This window comes from Scleropages formosus, chromosome 7 (assembly GCF_900964775.1).
Source record: "Scleropages formosus chromosome 7, fSclFor1.1, whole genome shotgun sequence".
Classification (NCBI taxonomy): Eukaryota; Metazoa; Chordata; class Actinopteri; order Osteoglossiformes; family Osteoglossidae; genus Scleropages; species Scleropages formosus.
In genome coordinates, this window is record NC_041812.1 from 2,624,610 (window position 1) to 2,641,780 (window position 17,171).

General features: G+C 42.8%; 1 protein-coding gene across 1 annotated transcript in view; it reads right to left on the reverse strand.

Moving 5' to 3' along the window:
* The window catches only part of LOC108927986 (sodium channel protein type 4 subunit alpha-like), a 110,320-nt gene that overhangs the window by 39,248 nt on the left and 53,901 nt on the right, over window positions 1–17,171 (reverse strand). Inside the window, exons 13-16 of the mRNA XM_029253514.1 lie at window positions 13,451–13,580; window positions 10,952–11,190; window positions 5,514–5,687; window positions 4,624–4,980 (exon numbers count right to left, since the gene is read on the reverse strand). Of these exons, the coding sequence (XP_029109347.1) occupies window positions 4,624–4,980; window positions 5,514–5,687; window positions 10,952–11,190; window positions 13,451–13,580 (900 nt within the window). The remainder of the gene's footprint in view (window positions 1–4,623; window positions 4,981–5,513; window positions 5,688–10,951; window positions 11,191–13,450; window positions 13,581–17,171) is intronic.

The window sequence follows — 17,171 nt, forward strand, 5'->3', positions numbered from 1 at the left end:
TTAGTATTTTACTATTTCAAGGTGAGCGCTATAGCTGTTGAGTTTTTTTTTTTTTTTTTTTAGGACACGGTAATGAATAGCTCTTAAAGAGGTCAAATACGTTTTTTTTTTTTCTTTTTTTAGCAGAAATATCCTTAACAGCTAAACAGCGAGCGCTTTGACCTGATAGAGCAGAAAAATTAATTGGAAATGTTTCTCCTCTGTGATGTCGGTGTTGGGAGGCAATGGAGCTCTGCGATGTGTTACTATGACTTGCTAAATCAATATTGAGCTTGTGCGAACACAGGGCTCCTGCGCGGACCACAATCGGCATGTAAATCGGAGTCTTTGGCAGCGGACAGCGGGAACGGGGGCACTCGTTCTCCCGGGAGGCCGGGCGAGACTGCTGCTTAGAGAGAGAATCGCGTTTAACGGCTCGTGACCACCCACAGCAGGTTTTCAATTAGCGTGATGAAACGACGCCCCGAGGACCGAGCCGTATATACGTCTCAGTCTGGGACTTTGCAGGAAGGACGCGACGAAGACTCAGAGCAAGACTCTCATATTAGGACCGGAACCCCGCACACGAAGAGTAATTTTCCGCTCAAAGTTCAAGATCCGTAACTGCAAAACCGATTCATCATCCGACCCTGAAACACAAAAGAAATCCTAAGACACTGGGTCAAACTTTAGCTCCATGGCAAGTAATCACGGAACAGGGTATTTCTTTAGGTTTTCATTCCATAAACAACGTATGTCAAAAGAAACAACAACGTATGGGGAATAAAAATGTCGAAATACCAACTGAGGTCAACATCAGAGCAAAACTAACTAAAAATTAGTTCTGCTGTGTGCATTTGCCCTGGCAGCGGAACATGTGAATAGGATGTAAAATTGAGGGTAATCGCAGCTCTACATCCCCACGCTCTCCTTCGCCAGTGAACCACCAATCTGGAGCTGCTATAATACCAGGGGATGAGACTAAACAGAGTCACATTTCTAAAGACAAGCAAATTTGAAATAGCTTGGGTGGTGGTGGTGGTGGTGGTGGGGGGGGTTCAGTCTGAGATCCTCTGGAATTTGTAGACAAAACTGAAACTCCCTGAAACTCTTCAGACAAAGGTATTATGCTGTAATTGCTGGGGATATGAAGACGTTTGGCAATAATTAAGTGATAATTTCATAAAAATAAAATTAAAAGAAATTAACAATGGCAAAAACAGTGTGTACAAACTCCTACATTTACATATTTAGCAGAAGCTTTTTTCCAAAGCAACTTCCACTGAACGCTATGTACTTATTCTAGGAGTTTCAGTATTATAGCCTTTTTGTACTTATTCACATCAGGATATGAAATACATGATAGTGGTGTGTGTATAAGCAGTGCTCTTCAGCACAAAGAAAGAAAAATAAACGCAACTATCTGCTCTTTTCCATATCAGAAGACAGTTACAAAAAAACGCAAAGATTGAAAATAATCAGAATGTCAACAGGGTCTTATAACTCCAAGTATTACTCTGCTTAGTATCTGTGGCCACAAGCGACCTGCCCAAGTCACAGCCCAGTAATTCCCATCTCCATAAAAATTACTTGGTCTACATTTGGGATTACTTGTGTGGCCTCACATTTGGGAAAAAAAAAATATAGGACCACAGTTGGTTGAGGCAGGTTTCACTGCAATGTGGTCAACACAGAACATCTCTTTTGTCCTTATACAATATGTTGATTATAGTATGATACTGCAAAATATTCTCTGTTTATGTCTTAATCCTTCCAGGGATTGAATTTAGGATCCACTATATCTGCATCCATAGAGAAAATAGTTGTACAGTCCTGTGATTCCCCCCCCCCAACCAAAAAAAAAAAAAAACAAGAAAGATAAACAAGATGCTGTTAGTGCATCTGATTTTCAGATACATAGAACAATTGTAGTGTAGCGTAAAGATGACACTGATGGTCTCTTGAAAAGATAATTGCAGATAATTAAAAATTGCCATATAAATGTAACTGTGATTTGTAAGATGTACAAAGAGAGGTGCAACTTTAAGTTAATTTCAAATAATACAATGGTCAGTTAGAGAGCCATGGAACTATATCTACAAGTAACATTTCTGAACTCAACCACAAGTCATTCTATATGGTTATTGCAATTAGATTGTATGGGCAAATATTTGAATTTTTCAAAGATAATGCACTATGCACTATAATTTTAACATCGTTTCCGGATCAATCTTTTACACAGTTATTCCTGAAATGTTTATATATATATATATATATATATATATATATGACTCGGAAGGTGATCAGGAATCATTGATATTCGAGTAAAGTTTTATGGAGCAACTCGTGTGATGGACATTAGTTCATATGGTGGAAAGAAACAAACTGCACTTAAGAATCACACGTCTGCATCTAAGTGTCTCTTCCTCGTAATGTATGAACACATTGTATTTTCTATGAGATGTTTGTCGCTTTGGAGAAAAGAGTCTGATAAATGAATACGTGTAAATGTAAATGTAATGGGGCATAAAGATGAACATCAGAGCAGAAGCACTGAGGACCCAGCATAAATAACCCAACATAGATAGATAGATAGATAGATAGATAGATAGATAGATAGATAGATAGAAAAACTCATCTCATCCTGCCATAATATTCTTTAATCTCTGCAGAAGAGGGAAGAAATTGTTCTCTTTATTAACCGTTTATAATAAAAACCGAGTGCCTTTTATGCTCTCACTTATTTTCAGTACAAGTCAGGAGTTATTGTTGTGGTTAAGTAACTGGACCTGTGAGTAAAAAGTTGCAGATGAGCCTTACAACAGAGCCCTGGAGCTCGGCAACTGTGCTTTGCGTGAAGTGTTTATTGGCTGAAATGTCTATAATGAAATCATGCACTTCAAAACACATTAGAAGACATTAATAATTAAGAATATTACTTAACTCAATAGACAACGACCTGAAAATGAGTCCACTAATTTATTGTCGATTTTGCCTCTACGGGAAAATCAATGACAAAAACTCTCTGCAAAGAATTATCATCTATATCATCCTTCCACAGCCACATTTCATTATCATCGGCACGGCTTGGCAGAGTGCAGGCCGGACCAACTCTGCTGAATAAGACACGCTAAAAGCGGTATCGTTTTCATTTGTAAACGAAGACAATTTGCCAGTCGCAGTTACTCCAAGCATCCAAATCTGCGGTTAACCAAAGCGAGTTGATAACAAAATGATGATGAAGTCACATGAAGAGGCACCGAGTCACTGACCCAGAGGGTTCACAAACAGCCTTGGGGAGGAAAGCAGAGAGTGACGCAGTTTTGCATCTTGGCTGAGAGATGTGATCGGACAGGTCTGATTTTTTTTCCCTCTCAAATTCAGCATTCGCAGAGTTCATAGTTCAACCTCTTGAAAGAAGCAGACAAATCCTGCTCTTCTATCCTCACTCATTAGATAAACTCACAGCTGGGAATCAGAGCAGCATCTGGGCAATGTTTCCGCCTTTTCTCATCGTTTCTTTGCGCAAAATTGTAAGTGACCTGTGTTACTAAAGTGGTGATGACTACAGCACACCTCAGTTAAAAAAGACTCAAAGACAACAAGGCTCTGACACTCTTTAATACTCTATATATATGGAAAAATTTTAGGATACAGATGCTCCTCGACTAACGATGGGGTTGCGTCCCGATAAACCCATCGTAAGTGGAAAAAGAATACAGTACCGCACCTACCGAAGATCATAGCCTGGACTAGCCTACCTTAAACGTGCTCAGAACACTTACCATAGTCTACAGTTGGGCAAATTTAAGCAGGAGACACACATGGGCATTTAGTAGACATGGGATACAAAAACGCAAGATAAAAAATTCTTTCAACAGAGTATCGCTTGTTGACACTCGTTGGTGTGATCGCTACAGAGACTACGAGCGTGGTTGACTGGATCCTGCACCTCAATGCCATCACCCAACATCGAGAGAGAGTATCGTACCGCATATCACAAGTGCGGGAACGGATCGAAATTCAAAATATGAAGTCCGGATTCTACCGAATGCGTATCGCTATTGTACCATCGCAACTTCGAAAAATCGTAAGTCGAACCATCGTAAGTAGAGGAGCATCTGTACTTTCAGCTCATGAGGATCGGTCCTGTGTGCACATACACAGGTGAACCTATTTTTTCCTATATGGGCAGCTGGTAGTGTAGTGTTTCACACTGCTGTCTTTGGACCCAAAAGGTCACAGGTCTGAATTCCACCTCTGGCTGCAGGACCCTTGAGCAACGTACTGACGCTAAATTGCTCCAGCTGTATAAATGGATAAAGAATTGTAAGCATCTTAATGTTGTAAGTCGCCTTAATGCTTTGGAGTGTCAGGTATCAGGTAAATGAATGAATGCAAAATGCTCAGACATGATGAGCAAGGAATCTAAAGGCTGTCAATATTTCAATTGTTGGAAGTGTCTCAGTGTCTGTCAACGTCGAGAATCCCAGAGCAAAAGTGAAATCGTAAACAGATTGTCATATTATGCAGAACTCCAAACCTGAGGTCCATGCTCACATCTCTGTGGGTACACGGTTACTGATCTCTTGTGAAATTAATCATAGTTGTGGAATCCACACGAGCAATGAACAAGGTACTCACCACTAGGTTCCCGATCACCATGACCAGCATGAAGACCAAGATGCAGAGTGGCTGACCTGCCACCTCCATGCAGTCCCACATGGTCTCGATCCACTCGCCGCAGAGCACACGAAAGACAATGAGGAAGGAGTGGAAAAAGTCAGTCATGTGCCAGCGGGGCAGAGAGCAGTCCTTAGAGATTTTGCACACGCAGTCCTGGTAGTTCTTTCCGAAGAGCTGCATGCCCACCACGGCGAAGATGAAGACAATGATGGCTAGCACCAGGGTCAGGTTTCCCAGGGCGCCCACGGAGTTCCCGATGATCTTGATCAGCGTGTTCAAGGTGGGCCAAGATTTTGCCAGTTTGAAGACCCTCAGCTGAAAAACAAATTGAGCCATGAAGTCTAGATGTACTCCGTTGCTCTTCGTGTGGAAGAGACGGTCGTGCTTAAAACGGTCCCAAGTATTCTGTGGAGCAAGGTGGCGTTTCCAAATTCGGAATGCAGATGTGTCAACCATGAGCGCCTTCCTATTAATTGACATTATTTGATGCAACATCTACAGAGGCCAGGAAGAATTACTGCTAACGTCATGTTGAAGGAGAAGAAAAAATAAAGCCAATAAATGTATGATGAAGAGAAACGAGTTTTTACTAGTTTGCAGTACAGTGTACCTTAATGGACCGACATGGTCCATGGCCCTGCTTGTGTAGTTGTTTTCCATTTCCAAAATGCGTAGTATTTTTCAATAAAAATCCTTTAATGCCTTGTTTCATATGTATTATTTGACAGCTGTGATGTAGGTAAGATTATGATTCAACGGGGTGTCGAAATGTCGAACACGGAGCAGCGTGTAACTGCATTTAATGGAAGCGTTGCTCATGAATAATCAGGGCGCCTGGATGAGATTACCAGTCTGAAGGACCGCAGCACCGACAGTCCCTCAACATTGGAGAGGCCGAGCTCCATCAGGCTGAGGCACACGATGATGCTGTCAAAGATATTCCAGCCCTGCTGGAAGTAATAGTACGGGTCCAAGGCCATGATCTTGAGGACCATCTCAGCTGTAAAGATCCCTGTGAAAACCTAGCGAGACGAAAAGAGAGAAAAAACATCATACCTTTCAGCGCGGCACTCAGTTTTAATGACTCTGTAAGTGCCGTGGGAGCGGAATTGCGCTGATTAAGTGTCACAGATGCCGCTTGTTTCCTGTGGCTACTTGACAGAACGCACCTCGCCGGCAAGTTACATAAGCGAAGAGAAACACGTCAGGTGTTAGGAGAGCGGAAAAAAATGTGTTCCGTGTTCTTCCGACGAACCCCAGCGTTACCAGGAACAGTAACTGCGCTCTGCGGGCCAGTGATGTGTGTCTGTTAATGAATACATCTGAAATTATGTCTCTTTCCACCCAAGGAGAACGTAGGATATGTTTTCAGATATATTGTAATGTTATACATATTGACTATGTGTATTTTATTTATATATACATATGCTGTACATTGCTACAAAAGATATATTACTATATTCTCCATATTTCACATATTTATTTCATTTATATATACATATATTACTATGTTATACATAGTTTATGTTTATTTTATTTCTTTATACATATATAGCCACATCAGATATATTACAATGTTATGTATTTAATAATTAATTGAAAAAACCCTGTATGCAGCTACACATGGAATATATATTGGTTCATACAGAGGTCTGTAACAAATTGGCTGTACCCTAGAATGATGTGTCTACATCCAAATCCCTTCTTCTGTTGATGTGCTGCACTTTTTGTATCGTTCTCGTCGATGTACGTCGCTTCGAAGAAAAGCATCTGCTAAATGTGTGCATAATTGTAAATGTATATTTGTATATCTGTTGCTTTGGTGTGGCTGCGATTGCCATCTTTGCCTCTCCGCACTGCTGTGAATTAGCAAGCAGCAGTATGTAATTTACATTTTCGTGACAGTGAGAATGATGCGACCTGCGGGGTGGGGGATGGGGGGCTCAAATGGCAGACGGAATCCAGGCCCGGCAGTGAGCCGCTGCTTCTTGTTGCCGTGACACACGCACCCCGATGTGACACGAGATACGTGACGAACACGCACGGCGGAGACGTTCGTTACCGGGCAGCGCGAGAGCCCACGAGGAAGCAGTCTACCCTGCAACGTCATCTAGCCGACATTGTACAGACCAGGAGGCCTGGGTTCATTTAGCATCTCCTTTTGCTTCGGTGCTTTGAAGGTTTGTACCTCTAGCAGATCATGATGAATCCTAATGGACTTTAATAGGAAAATTGGCAATAAGACATCTACATGGTAAACTCAGCGCTGCCGCAAACTCGAACATTCAAAAATGTTCAACAACAGAATGAAAATGGAAGAAGTTCAGCGATAGCACAAAGCACTGAAAAAAACTCTCGGGTAAATTTAATTTAATAAGAGTTGGTTCATCATTTAAAGCCCGCTTAATACTTCTTATTGCGGGGTTCTAACTGAGGGTTTCTTCTGCTTTATGCCATGGACCCCTTTGGCAGTATGAAGACACCTGTGGAGCCCTTCTTAGAATAACATGATTTAAATGCATGAAATGAAATACTGAGGACTACAAAGAGGGGGGTGTGGTAGTGTGGTGGTGCAGTGGTGCAGTGGGTTGGACCGGGTCCTGCTCTCTAGTGGGTCTGGGGTTCAAGTCCTGCTTGGGGTGCCTTGCGATGGACTGGCGTCCCGTCCGGGGTGTGTCCCCTCCAGCCCTACGCCCTGTGCTGCCAGGTTAGGCTCCGGCTCCCCGTGACCCTGTATGGGACTAGCAGTTCAAACAATGTGTGTACAAAAGAAAGCTATTATACTGAAATACAGTTATCAAAATTTTAATATTGCCTACATTCATAACTGAGGGAAATTCGAAATTTTGCTTAGAGGTTAGCGAAAATAAAGATGTAAAATTTATCCCGGGGTCCCAAGGTTAAGAACCCCTGTTCTGATTGATCAGTTTTAAAAAATACTGTAACTCCAGTAGAAGTGTCATTTACAGAAGCCTGTTCTAAAGAACTAAGATCATTTATGTTCCGCGATTTTCCCCAGTCTTGCCCATCTTTAATTCATATTTTCAATCCACAGTTATTAAGTATGTCCCTTTCTTAAACATAAAAGACATGTTTAATTTCATTGGGTTTTCTAGCATTTACAAGAGCCGAAATTTCATTTTATAAATACAGGTGGTCCCCGACTTACAATGGGGTTACGTTCTGATAAACCCATTGCAAAACTGAAAATATCGTAAGTAGAAAATGCATTTAATACACCTAAAACACACCTCTGCGTGACAGACTGGGAGATACGGATAGCTGTCGCTGCCCAGCATCATGAGAGAGTATCTCTCCGTGTATCGGTTGCCCGGGAAAAAACTAAAATTCAAAATTCGAAGTATAGTTTCTACTGAATGTCGATCTCCAGCTCACCATCGTAAAGTCAAAAAATCGTAAGTCAAACCATCGTAAGTCAAGGAGCATGCTTCTCTGTATATGTTCTGTATAATTATATATATATATTATAATTTTATATATATACAAAACACCCTCCAAACACCCTTTAAGGACCAAACACTAAGTAGAAGCATGATAAGTTTTTCCAGAAGTTCACCTCTTCTCAAGTGGATAATTTCTTGTTTCCTGAAATATACAATAATTATAGATACTAAGGTGCGGTGGCGCAGTGGGTTGGGCCGCAGTCCTGCTGTCCGGTGGGTCTGGGGTTCGAGTCCCGCTTGGGGTACCTTGCGACGGACTGGCGTCCCGTCCTGGGTGTGTCCCCTCCCCCTCCGGCCTTACGCCCTGTGTTGCCGGGTAGGCTCCGGTTCCCCGTGCCCCCGTATGGGACAAGCGGTTCTGAAAATGTGTGTGTGTGTGTATAGATACTAAATAAGTTTGTTGCGTTCCACAATTTAAAATGTCTTGATCTTTCTGACCAAGGTTTATTTCGGTCTGTTGAATTCCCATAACGCTGTATTTAATTCCCTTTAATTGACAAAATGAGTAACCCTATCCAGTTCCTTGGGTTTACAAATACAGACAATTAGATTTAGACTCTGCAACTGATGATGACTCTTCCAGCCATTGCTGGCAGACCACTATTGTTGTCTCAATGTATGGAAATAGCTACACTGCTTTAGACTAAATAGCTATGCTGCTAAAGACAAAGTGATAATTTTGAGTAAAGAGAACAGACAAAACAAACAAAAGTGGACGTTAGTTCAGTACCATATGATGAACGTCAATAGATGAAGATCAGTTAAACAGAACCTGGGATACTTGGGGTTCATTTAGGCTTTTTAGCATGTGTACATATTTTGAATCATACCTGAGATGTGTAATTCTCAAAAGTGTCGAAGGCACATGTTGCTTAGGAGTCGTGCCAGAATAACAGCATAGGTTGAGTTATGTTGTTGCTTTGGTCAGTGTGAATTTGGTAAGGACTAACACTCTTGGGTTGACAGTGATGTTCCACGCTGGAGCCTCCGGGGCTGCGCCGTACCCCTGAAATCTTGAACATCTTTGTCCCCCCAGCACTTGAACCACAAAGGATACATCACTTTGACAACGTTTTATATGTCCGTGTCGGAGGTGCCAAGGACCAAACGTGGAATCACACACTCATGTGTTCCATCAGACATGCAGAGATCCAGACAACACTGCAATCATCTGCCTTGTGCTGAAGGTTGAGGACCACCTGAGATCTCTAGGATGTCGCGAAACAACTGCTGCCAAGAACAGCAGCTCACTTTCTACACCAGATAAAGCAGGTCCAGCAATGAAAGAGGCCACAGCAGTGGTACGGCAGAGGAAATTCATTCTGTCTAAAGCAGATGAAGCATCATGTGCACCCCCTTGATTAAAGTCATCACGATTCTGGCTGGCAGGCTTGATGGCATCCAAGAAGATGATTGTTCAGCGCTGCATCCCTCTACATAATTTACCATTAAAACACCGGCTGCATTTATTACTGGACGGACATCCTCTTTTTATGAACTTCTTTCAGGGCCTCATAGTGAACAGATAGTGGATCTCAAATAATTAAGCTGAAGAATGATTTTCATGTTTAATTACATTAATTGCTTGAATCTAATGACATCATAATTAAAGCAAAAAAGTAATTTATCTGATAGATGCTTTATTTTGCAGATAACATCAAGATGTCAAAGTGAGACTTGGCACTGCTTCTCGTGAGCAAGACTCTCAGTGTCAGGGTGATGGACGAGGTGGCAACACAAAGCGAACTCTCCAGATCTCTGTGCTTTGCCATATCGTCGGGCACCGGCGAACGCTTGCGCACATAAATATGATGTGACATACATATATGCCCAAGAGTGAAGTAACGAAGATGGTTCAAAGGATTCTTCATCAAGATCAAGACCCTGGTTAGTGCCTACAAATGCATCAATAGAACTTCTCCTAGCTATCTAAAAGTCTTGATCAACCGCTACACCCCAACCAGACTGCTTCACTCATCTGCTTCTGCCCGCTTGGTGGTCCCACATATGAAAGCTAAAGCACAAAGGTTTCGGTTCTGGATCCGTTTTGGCGGAACGACCTCCCCCTCTCACTCAGAACTGCTGAATCTCCGTCCACATTTACAAAGGGGCTGAAAACTCATCTCTTACAGACTCACTTCGCCCATCATCTCTTAAGTTCATGTAAGGTCTAAATGTTCATGCACTGTAACTTTAAGATGATGCCCAGATCAATCCTTTATGCAACTTCTCCTGTAATGTAATGTAAATGTTTATATGTATGTCCAAAAAAAATACAAGGAAGGTGATCAGGAATCGTCGATATTTGGATAAAGGTTGATGTAGCTTCTTGTGTGATGAACATTGGTTCATGGGGGGGAAAAGTCTGATAAATGTAGAAATGTAAATGTAAACATGCAAAACATACAGAAATTAAAATTCAAAAATATGACTTGGCTTACATGAACACATGTACATGTAAATCCACAGGAGAACCCTGACAGTGAGGAGGAGTTACCGTAGTTTCACTATGAAAAATGCTTGATTATTCTAAAGGAGAACTGAGAGTGACAAAGTGTGGACATGATTTGATTAATTTTAAGGGGAGAAAGTTAAAAAATTAAATGCAGGTTTAGAAGTAGTGAGATGGTGGTTAGAGAAATGTAACAGTGTAAAAGTATGTGTTTTGCTCGAGGGAAAGGAAAAAGTGACAATACCAAAGATAAGTGTGAAAAGTTCAATTTCTCTAGAAATCGATGTAAGTAGCAGAGTAAATATAACTAGTTACGAACCAACCTAGGCTTGTTAGGATCAACCTCTGTTATTGTATAACATGCTCTTACCAGGTTGCCCACAGAGAGCATCCTGTTGAAGTCATCTGTCATGGGGTAGTGCTCGAGGGCCATGAAGAGTGTGTTGAGCACGATGCACACAGTAATGGCCAGGTCCATGAAGGGGTCCATCACCACGAACTTGACCCACTCCTTGAGGCGTAGCCAGGCTGGGCAGCAGTCCCAGATCAGGTACTGCTGGGCGAAAGCATGCCAGCAGGGGTGGCATTTCTGCCGCGAATCTTCTAGCTCTGTGGGTTGGACCACAAAGGATCAGTACAAGGTTCATGGGAGGCGATGCCCAAGAACCACCATGAAAGCATGGGCTGTGATTCATCCCATCAGGCCTGGGACAAAATTCTATTACTTTCTCAGACAAAACGTATACCAGATAAAATTAATTAAAATACAAAATAACTGACATATTCTGTGACAAAAAATATTTTTGCGTATGTTTTCATTTCATATTTTCTTTAATTCCTTCATTATCAATAGCCACACATCCAATGTGGGATCGGTGGGCTCCAGAATGTATTCAGAACACATCAGGTGCAGTTTGATCATTTGCTACGAGATCCTGTTATCTGAGGGTTGAGTCTGGTTTACGTGCCTAGGAGGGAAAAACTATCTATCTATCTATCTATCTATCTATCTATCTATCTATCTATCTATCTATCTATGATCTTCAGGTGTTCACCAAGCTTGGCATGGGGACATCTGAATTTTCAAGCAACCTCTCCGGACGCCTGGTCCCCCGATATTTTCAAAGTCCATCGGGGGGACCTCATCTATCTATCTATCTATCTATCTATCTATCTATCTATCTATCTATCTGTGTTTGGAGGTATTCTGCATCTTTATTCCTGTGGCACAGGGAGGGGATTTGACCGACTCTGATTCTGAGAACCTACTCATGGCCGAACCCCGTGCAAACACAGCAAGTTTCCAGCAATTGTTTCCTTGAACAAGTGATCCAGTGAAATTTCTAGATGGCACGAAGAGGCTGGCTCTTTGCTGCTGCATGTTTCATGTCTGCTTGAAAAGAACAGCAGTTTGGAAACGACACCGAGCAAATATTGAGACTCGACTCAGTTTTCCTGAAAATAAACAATTACCTTTTCAGCCCTCGGAATTCCCGGTGAATCTAAATGGGCATTTCTTTTTAATTATACACCTGAACAAACGAGCAAAACAGAGTGAAGACACCTGTTCTTACTACGATTACAGCCTCCCCCTGCTGAACAAACACCGCTGCGGCAATTTTTACAATGGCAGCGTTCGGTCTGTTGAGCTTAGATCTGAAACCCATTTCTACGCGACCGAAGTGATGCTGTCGCCTTCGCTGAACTCGGCCATAATTTAATTTCTGAACGGTGAGCTCTCCCAAATGATGTGTTTCTATGAAATGATTTGTTTATTCTTTCTCGGCTGAGTGTGCGTTCTGTTCCTACCTGGTGAATTGAGGTTTCCGCCAATAATCTGTTTCTGAGCTCTGAAATCTGCTGCGCGTCTTTTTCTCGATCCCTTTAAAACGGGATTGTTACAGGCCAGCTAGTGCCAAGCAAAAGGGCATCCTGGGACACACTTCCTCTTCTTCGTATTAAATTTGGTAGACATTATTCATGATTTCTTTTCTGGTGTTCACATCCGTATCGCAATATGGAGATTAGGATTTTCAGTGAAGCTCAAGAAACACAAAGGGAAGCCATGGAATTAAAGTTTTAATTTTTATATCCATTTAGTTCTTTACTCTTGAGCTCGTTTTATTTGTAAAGTCGTGTGCAGTGGCCTTTCTGCTAGACCTTTCCATGCTTGGACTATTTGGAGGGGGTGAAGGATGGTTAAGAGTAGTAGGTCACCGACTACTGGTCGCCCCTAAAAATAAAAAAGCGGTAGAATGGCAGCAGCAAATTGTTTGGCTTCTCTATTGATATGTTGCTGCGGATGTGGAGGGAACCGGTGAGGGCAAAGCACAACGGACGTATGGCAAGCTGCGCTCCTGTGATCCTGATGGTCCGGGAGGTCTGAATGCCAGGCCGCACCAGGGATGCCGTTCCCAGCCAGTCCCATACCGCGGTACAATCATCACACAGCAGCAGCCGTGGGCAGAGCACTTACTGCCAGCAGGTGCCCGAGCGCACAACCTCCTGGTGTCAATGCGGAGGCACTGTAATCACAGGGTAATCGGAGCGCTGGCTGCAGTACATGCCAACTATATGACAAAGAAAATCTATGCATATTCTGTTCTTTCCTTTTTCTTTTTTTTTTAATTACTCATCAAGAGTAAAAATACCAGGGTATGCCTAGTTTGAGCCAAAGAAAATGGTGACATAAGGAATAGACAGAATACATGAACATCTAGGTATGATGAGAGCAACAGATTTGTTTTTTTGGTTTTTTTAAAATCTAAAATTCACAGAGGCTGGCAGAGGAGTGAGGTCCTTGTGTGGTGGATTTTAAGAGCTGCTGCTCACCGGGATCAAGCAGCAGACAGAATGTCAGTGATCTTACCCTCCATGGCGTCGGTGAGGAAGCTCACAATGCTGAGACCCCTGTTTCTACGCTGGGGCTCTTCCAGGAGCTCAGGGGAGAGTCTCCGGGGATACTGTGCCCCAACGGCCTCTGCGTCATAGCTGGGTCTCTGCAAACAAAGGAGATGAGAGTCTGGAGAACGTCTGTGAGCTTCAGCTTCCCTTTGGAGGCCAGAGAGCATCTCTAGCAAGCAAAAGCACTTCAAAACCCAGTGATGAGACAGGAAGCAACCACTGAACTAATCCATCTCGCCTGTGATACTGGATCTTCCGGAATTACGAACCAAGACCGAGGCGAGGTTTCCATGTAAAGAAATGTTTCAGCAAAATTTTTGAGATTATTCACAATCCCACATTACCAAAGTTATTTGTGTTTCCACTAATCAAATGTAAGAAATTGCATTTTGAAGCAGTCCTGTATCCGTGGATGCATCTGCTGCACCCACATCTACGCAGCGGTCCCACATTATCCCGTATTTTGCCTCCTTAAGAAAAGCAGTAATTGAATGCCATTCCATTCCCCTGTAATTGAATGACTGGCACAGAGCTACTTTGTCAACGCCCACGCTAAATTTTGGCTCGAGAGAGGAAATCAGGCCACTTTCGCACATGTGAGCAGATGCCGGTGCAGCACCGATTCCACAGCTGTTGCCATGGTGCACGGGTGCATTTCCAAGACAACGAAAAGTCTCTGTGTCGCACCCCTTATTCAGTCATCACTGCACAGCACCCTTCAGTTGCGTTCATCGGCAACGGGGCCTCTGCATCCCCCTTCTCTGGGAGAAATTGCCAGCTTCTAGACTGACGAGGACACTTAGTCATCACACAGTTCCAATTTGCATTATAATCAAGATACATATTGTCTGCATCCATTAAATATCATTGAACTGGCATATTTTCTTCGTCATCCTGCTGAGATTTAAAGATCAGTTACTGGGGAAAAAAAAACAGGTATGCATCAAAATGAATGTATCGACTAAACAATGGAATATTATTGTCTACTTTTAAAATTATGCAAAAGACTGTCTTCATTTATGGCATCCATTGAGTGCCTGATTAGCTAAAGCTTAGCTGCCAACCTTGTTTTAGTTGTTTCAGTCCAGCCACTTGTCTCTACACTATAGCCTGATGAGCCACAACAAATAGGCACAAGCAGAACAGCAAGATCACTCAGTAAAATTACTACATCCAGGCCAATATTATTACGTTCAGCTCCACTGCGCTGACAACATGCAGTAAAAGTGATCCAAGAGGCATTCTGCTGTAATCTGAATACTGTCTTTTCCAGCTGCGATTTGCACTATGCCACGACGGTATACTGTTCACCTCTATATGAGAAGTGGCACAGATGAGGTGGTGGGTGGCACGGTAGTACAGCGAGTATCGCTGCTGTCTCACAGCACCTGTGTGGTACGAGAGGACATGGGTTTGATCCCTGCTCGGTCTGTGTGGAGTTTGCGTGCTCTCCCAATGTCTGCGTGGTTTTCCTCTGGGTGCTCTGGTTTCCTCCCACACCCCAAAGACATGCTGTTCAGGTTCCCCCATAGTGTGTGAGTGACACAGAGAGAGTGCGTTGCACTGACGTATGGATGAGTGACCCAGTGTAAGCAGTGTATCTAGCAGTGTAAGTCACCGCGGTGAATAAGGTGTGTGGGCTCATAACTACATAGAGTTCACTGGCAGTCGCTTTGGAGAAAAGCATCTGTAAAATAAATAAATGTAAATGAGCTTCCAGGAGGACTTGTGCTGCAAAGACACAGTAAACAACTTAGTCTTCAGCAGAGAGTACATGACAGCTCCCTCAGATTTAATGTTTTCTCCATGTCAGCATAGGCCATCAGATAGAGGCTTATGAAGAAAAAAAGAACACGCACACACACACACACACACACACACACACACACACACACACCGCCCTGCTCCATGAACTGATCTGTTTCTGTGGTTGTTCTTCTCCTCTCATGGTTCAGTGACGTAAAGGCTGAAAACCACTGACATTCGCAAAGAAACTTGATCTGAGCAGATGAATAACCTCAGGATTGTGTGAATAAGTATGTAAGCTGCATGAGTAAGTCATGTAAAAAAACTTTTTGGACACAATCACCACGCCTATACAGTAATGTAGTAAAAAATGTAGGTAAGAATGTAAGCATGAGCCTTAATCATTTCCTCATTGCATATGATTAGAACAATCTGACAGCATCAGGCTCTAAGGCCGTCTTTACAAGGAGTAGCATCATAATGAGAAACATGATTGCCGTTGTTTGTCACACATGCATGATCTTATTGCTCAAGAACTAGAATATTTCCAAGTATAATAGACAATCTCATATGTGTGCTTATATAAGGAAAAAGAAATATCACAGTATTCAATAAACTGGCTTTGGGAATCAAACTGAAGTTATTTCTCCTCCTTCAAAAGCACAGTACCTCCTCAAGTCTTCTCACAATAGGCGCTTAAAGTCAAAATCGGGCACCTGTTGTGTTGCTTTATTAACGAAACTCAACGTGCTGTAATTTTCTTATTCATTGTCTGTTTAGCTGACCGCAGTGCTGTCAAATCACAGCGTTAAAGTCCGCTATTAATACACAACCCGAGCACAACATCACGGGCCTTCTCGATAACTGCAAAAATAAGTAAAAGCAAATTTTTGAAATATTTACAGTAGAGCAAAAAATTCCTTTAGACCAATCACATGGAGCAATGTCTGCTGACCTTCCAGCCCATGGAGAATGTAATTTTATCATGAAGGTGTATTTGAAATACCCAACCCTGGAATTCTTGAAAAGAAAGCTTTCACCAAAGATGTAGTGCCATTGATATAGAGACAAATTGTACATTTACTTATCTAGCAAACACTTTTCTCCAAAGCGACTTCCAACGAACTCTATGTAGTGTTATGAGCCCACACACCTTATTCACTGCGGTGACTTACACTACTTACAATGGGTCACTCCTCCATACATCAGTGGAACACACACACACACTAGGGGGGAGAAACCTGAAGAGCATGTCTTTGGGAGGAAACCAGAGCACTCAGAGGAAACCCACACAGACACAGGGAGAACATGCAACCTCCACACATCCTCTCACACCACAGGGATGCTGCGAGACAGCAGCACTACTTGCTGTGCCACCATGCCACCTACTTCGCCTGCCTTTTTGTGGCAGATTATCAGGTGACAATGTATTTAACCATTAAGAACTGTTTTTGAAAGTTTTGACCACATACAGTAGGAAAGGAGGAACATTTGTTAATCTGGTCATTTAGTCTGTTTTGGATTAACCCCATTGTGAAAGGACATAATCCACTCACTGGATCCTTTTTGTACTCTCTACCTATCGTAAAGGGACACGAAAACAAAGCTTTGCAGGTTGGCCCTGTGGGGAATACACTGCTAACGGCTTCATAAATTTGCATGTGCGAACTGGCAGCGGGAAAGGCCACGAACGCAGTGTCACGGATAGAGTCATCTAGTCCCACGAGCCACTGCTGCAGCTTTTCTGCAAACAGTCTGCCTCTCGCACGAGCGAGCCGCAAACGTGTTTTATGAGTGCTTCATTAGGACACCGCTGCACCTGGGCCTCCTTCAGATCCTTCCTGTGACTGCAGTCCCCCCAAACTGTCAACCGCACACTAACAGGCACGGACAAACCGTCCAAGCAGAACGGCGATCGCAGATGCAGACCCGGCTGAGCG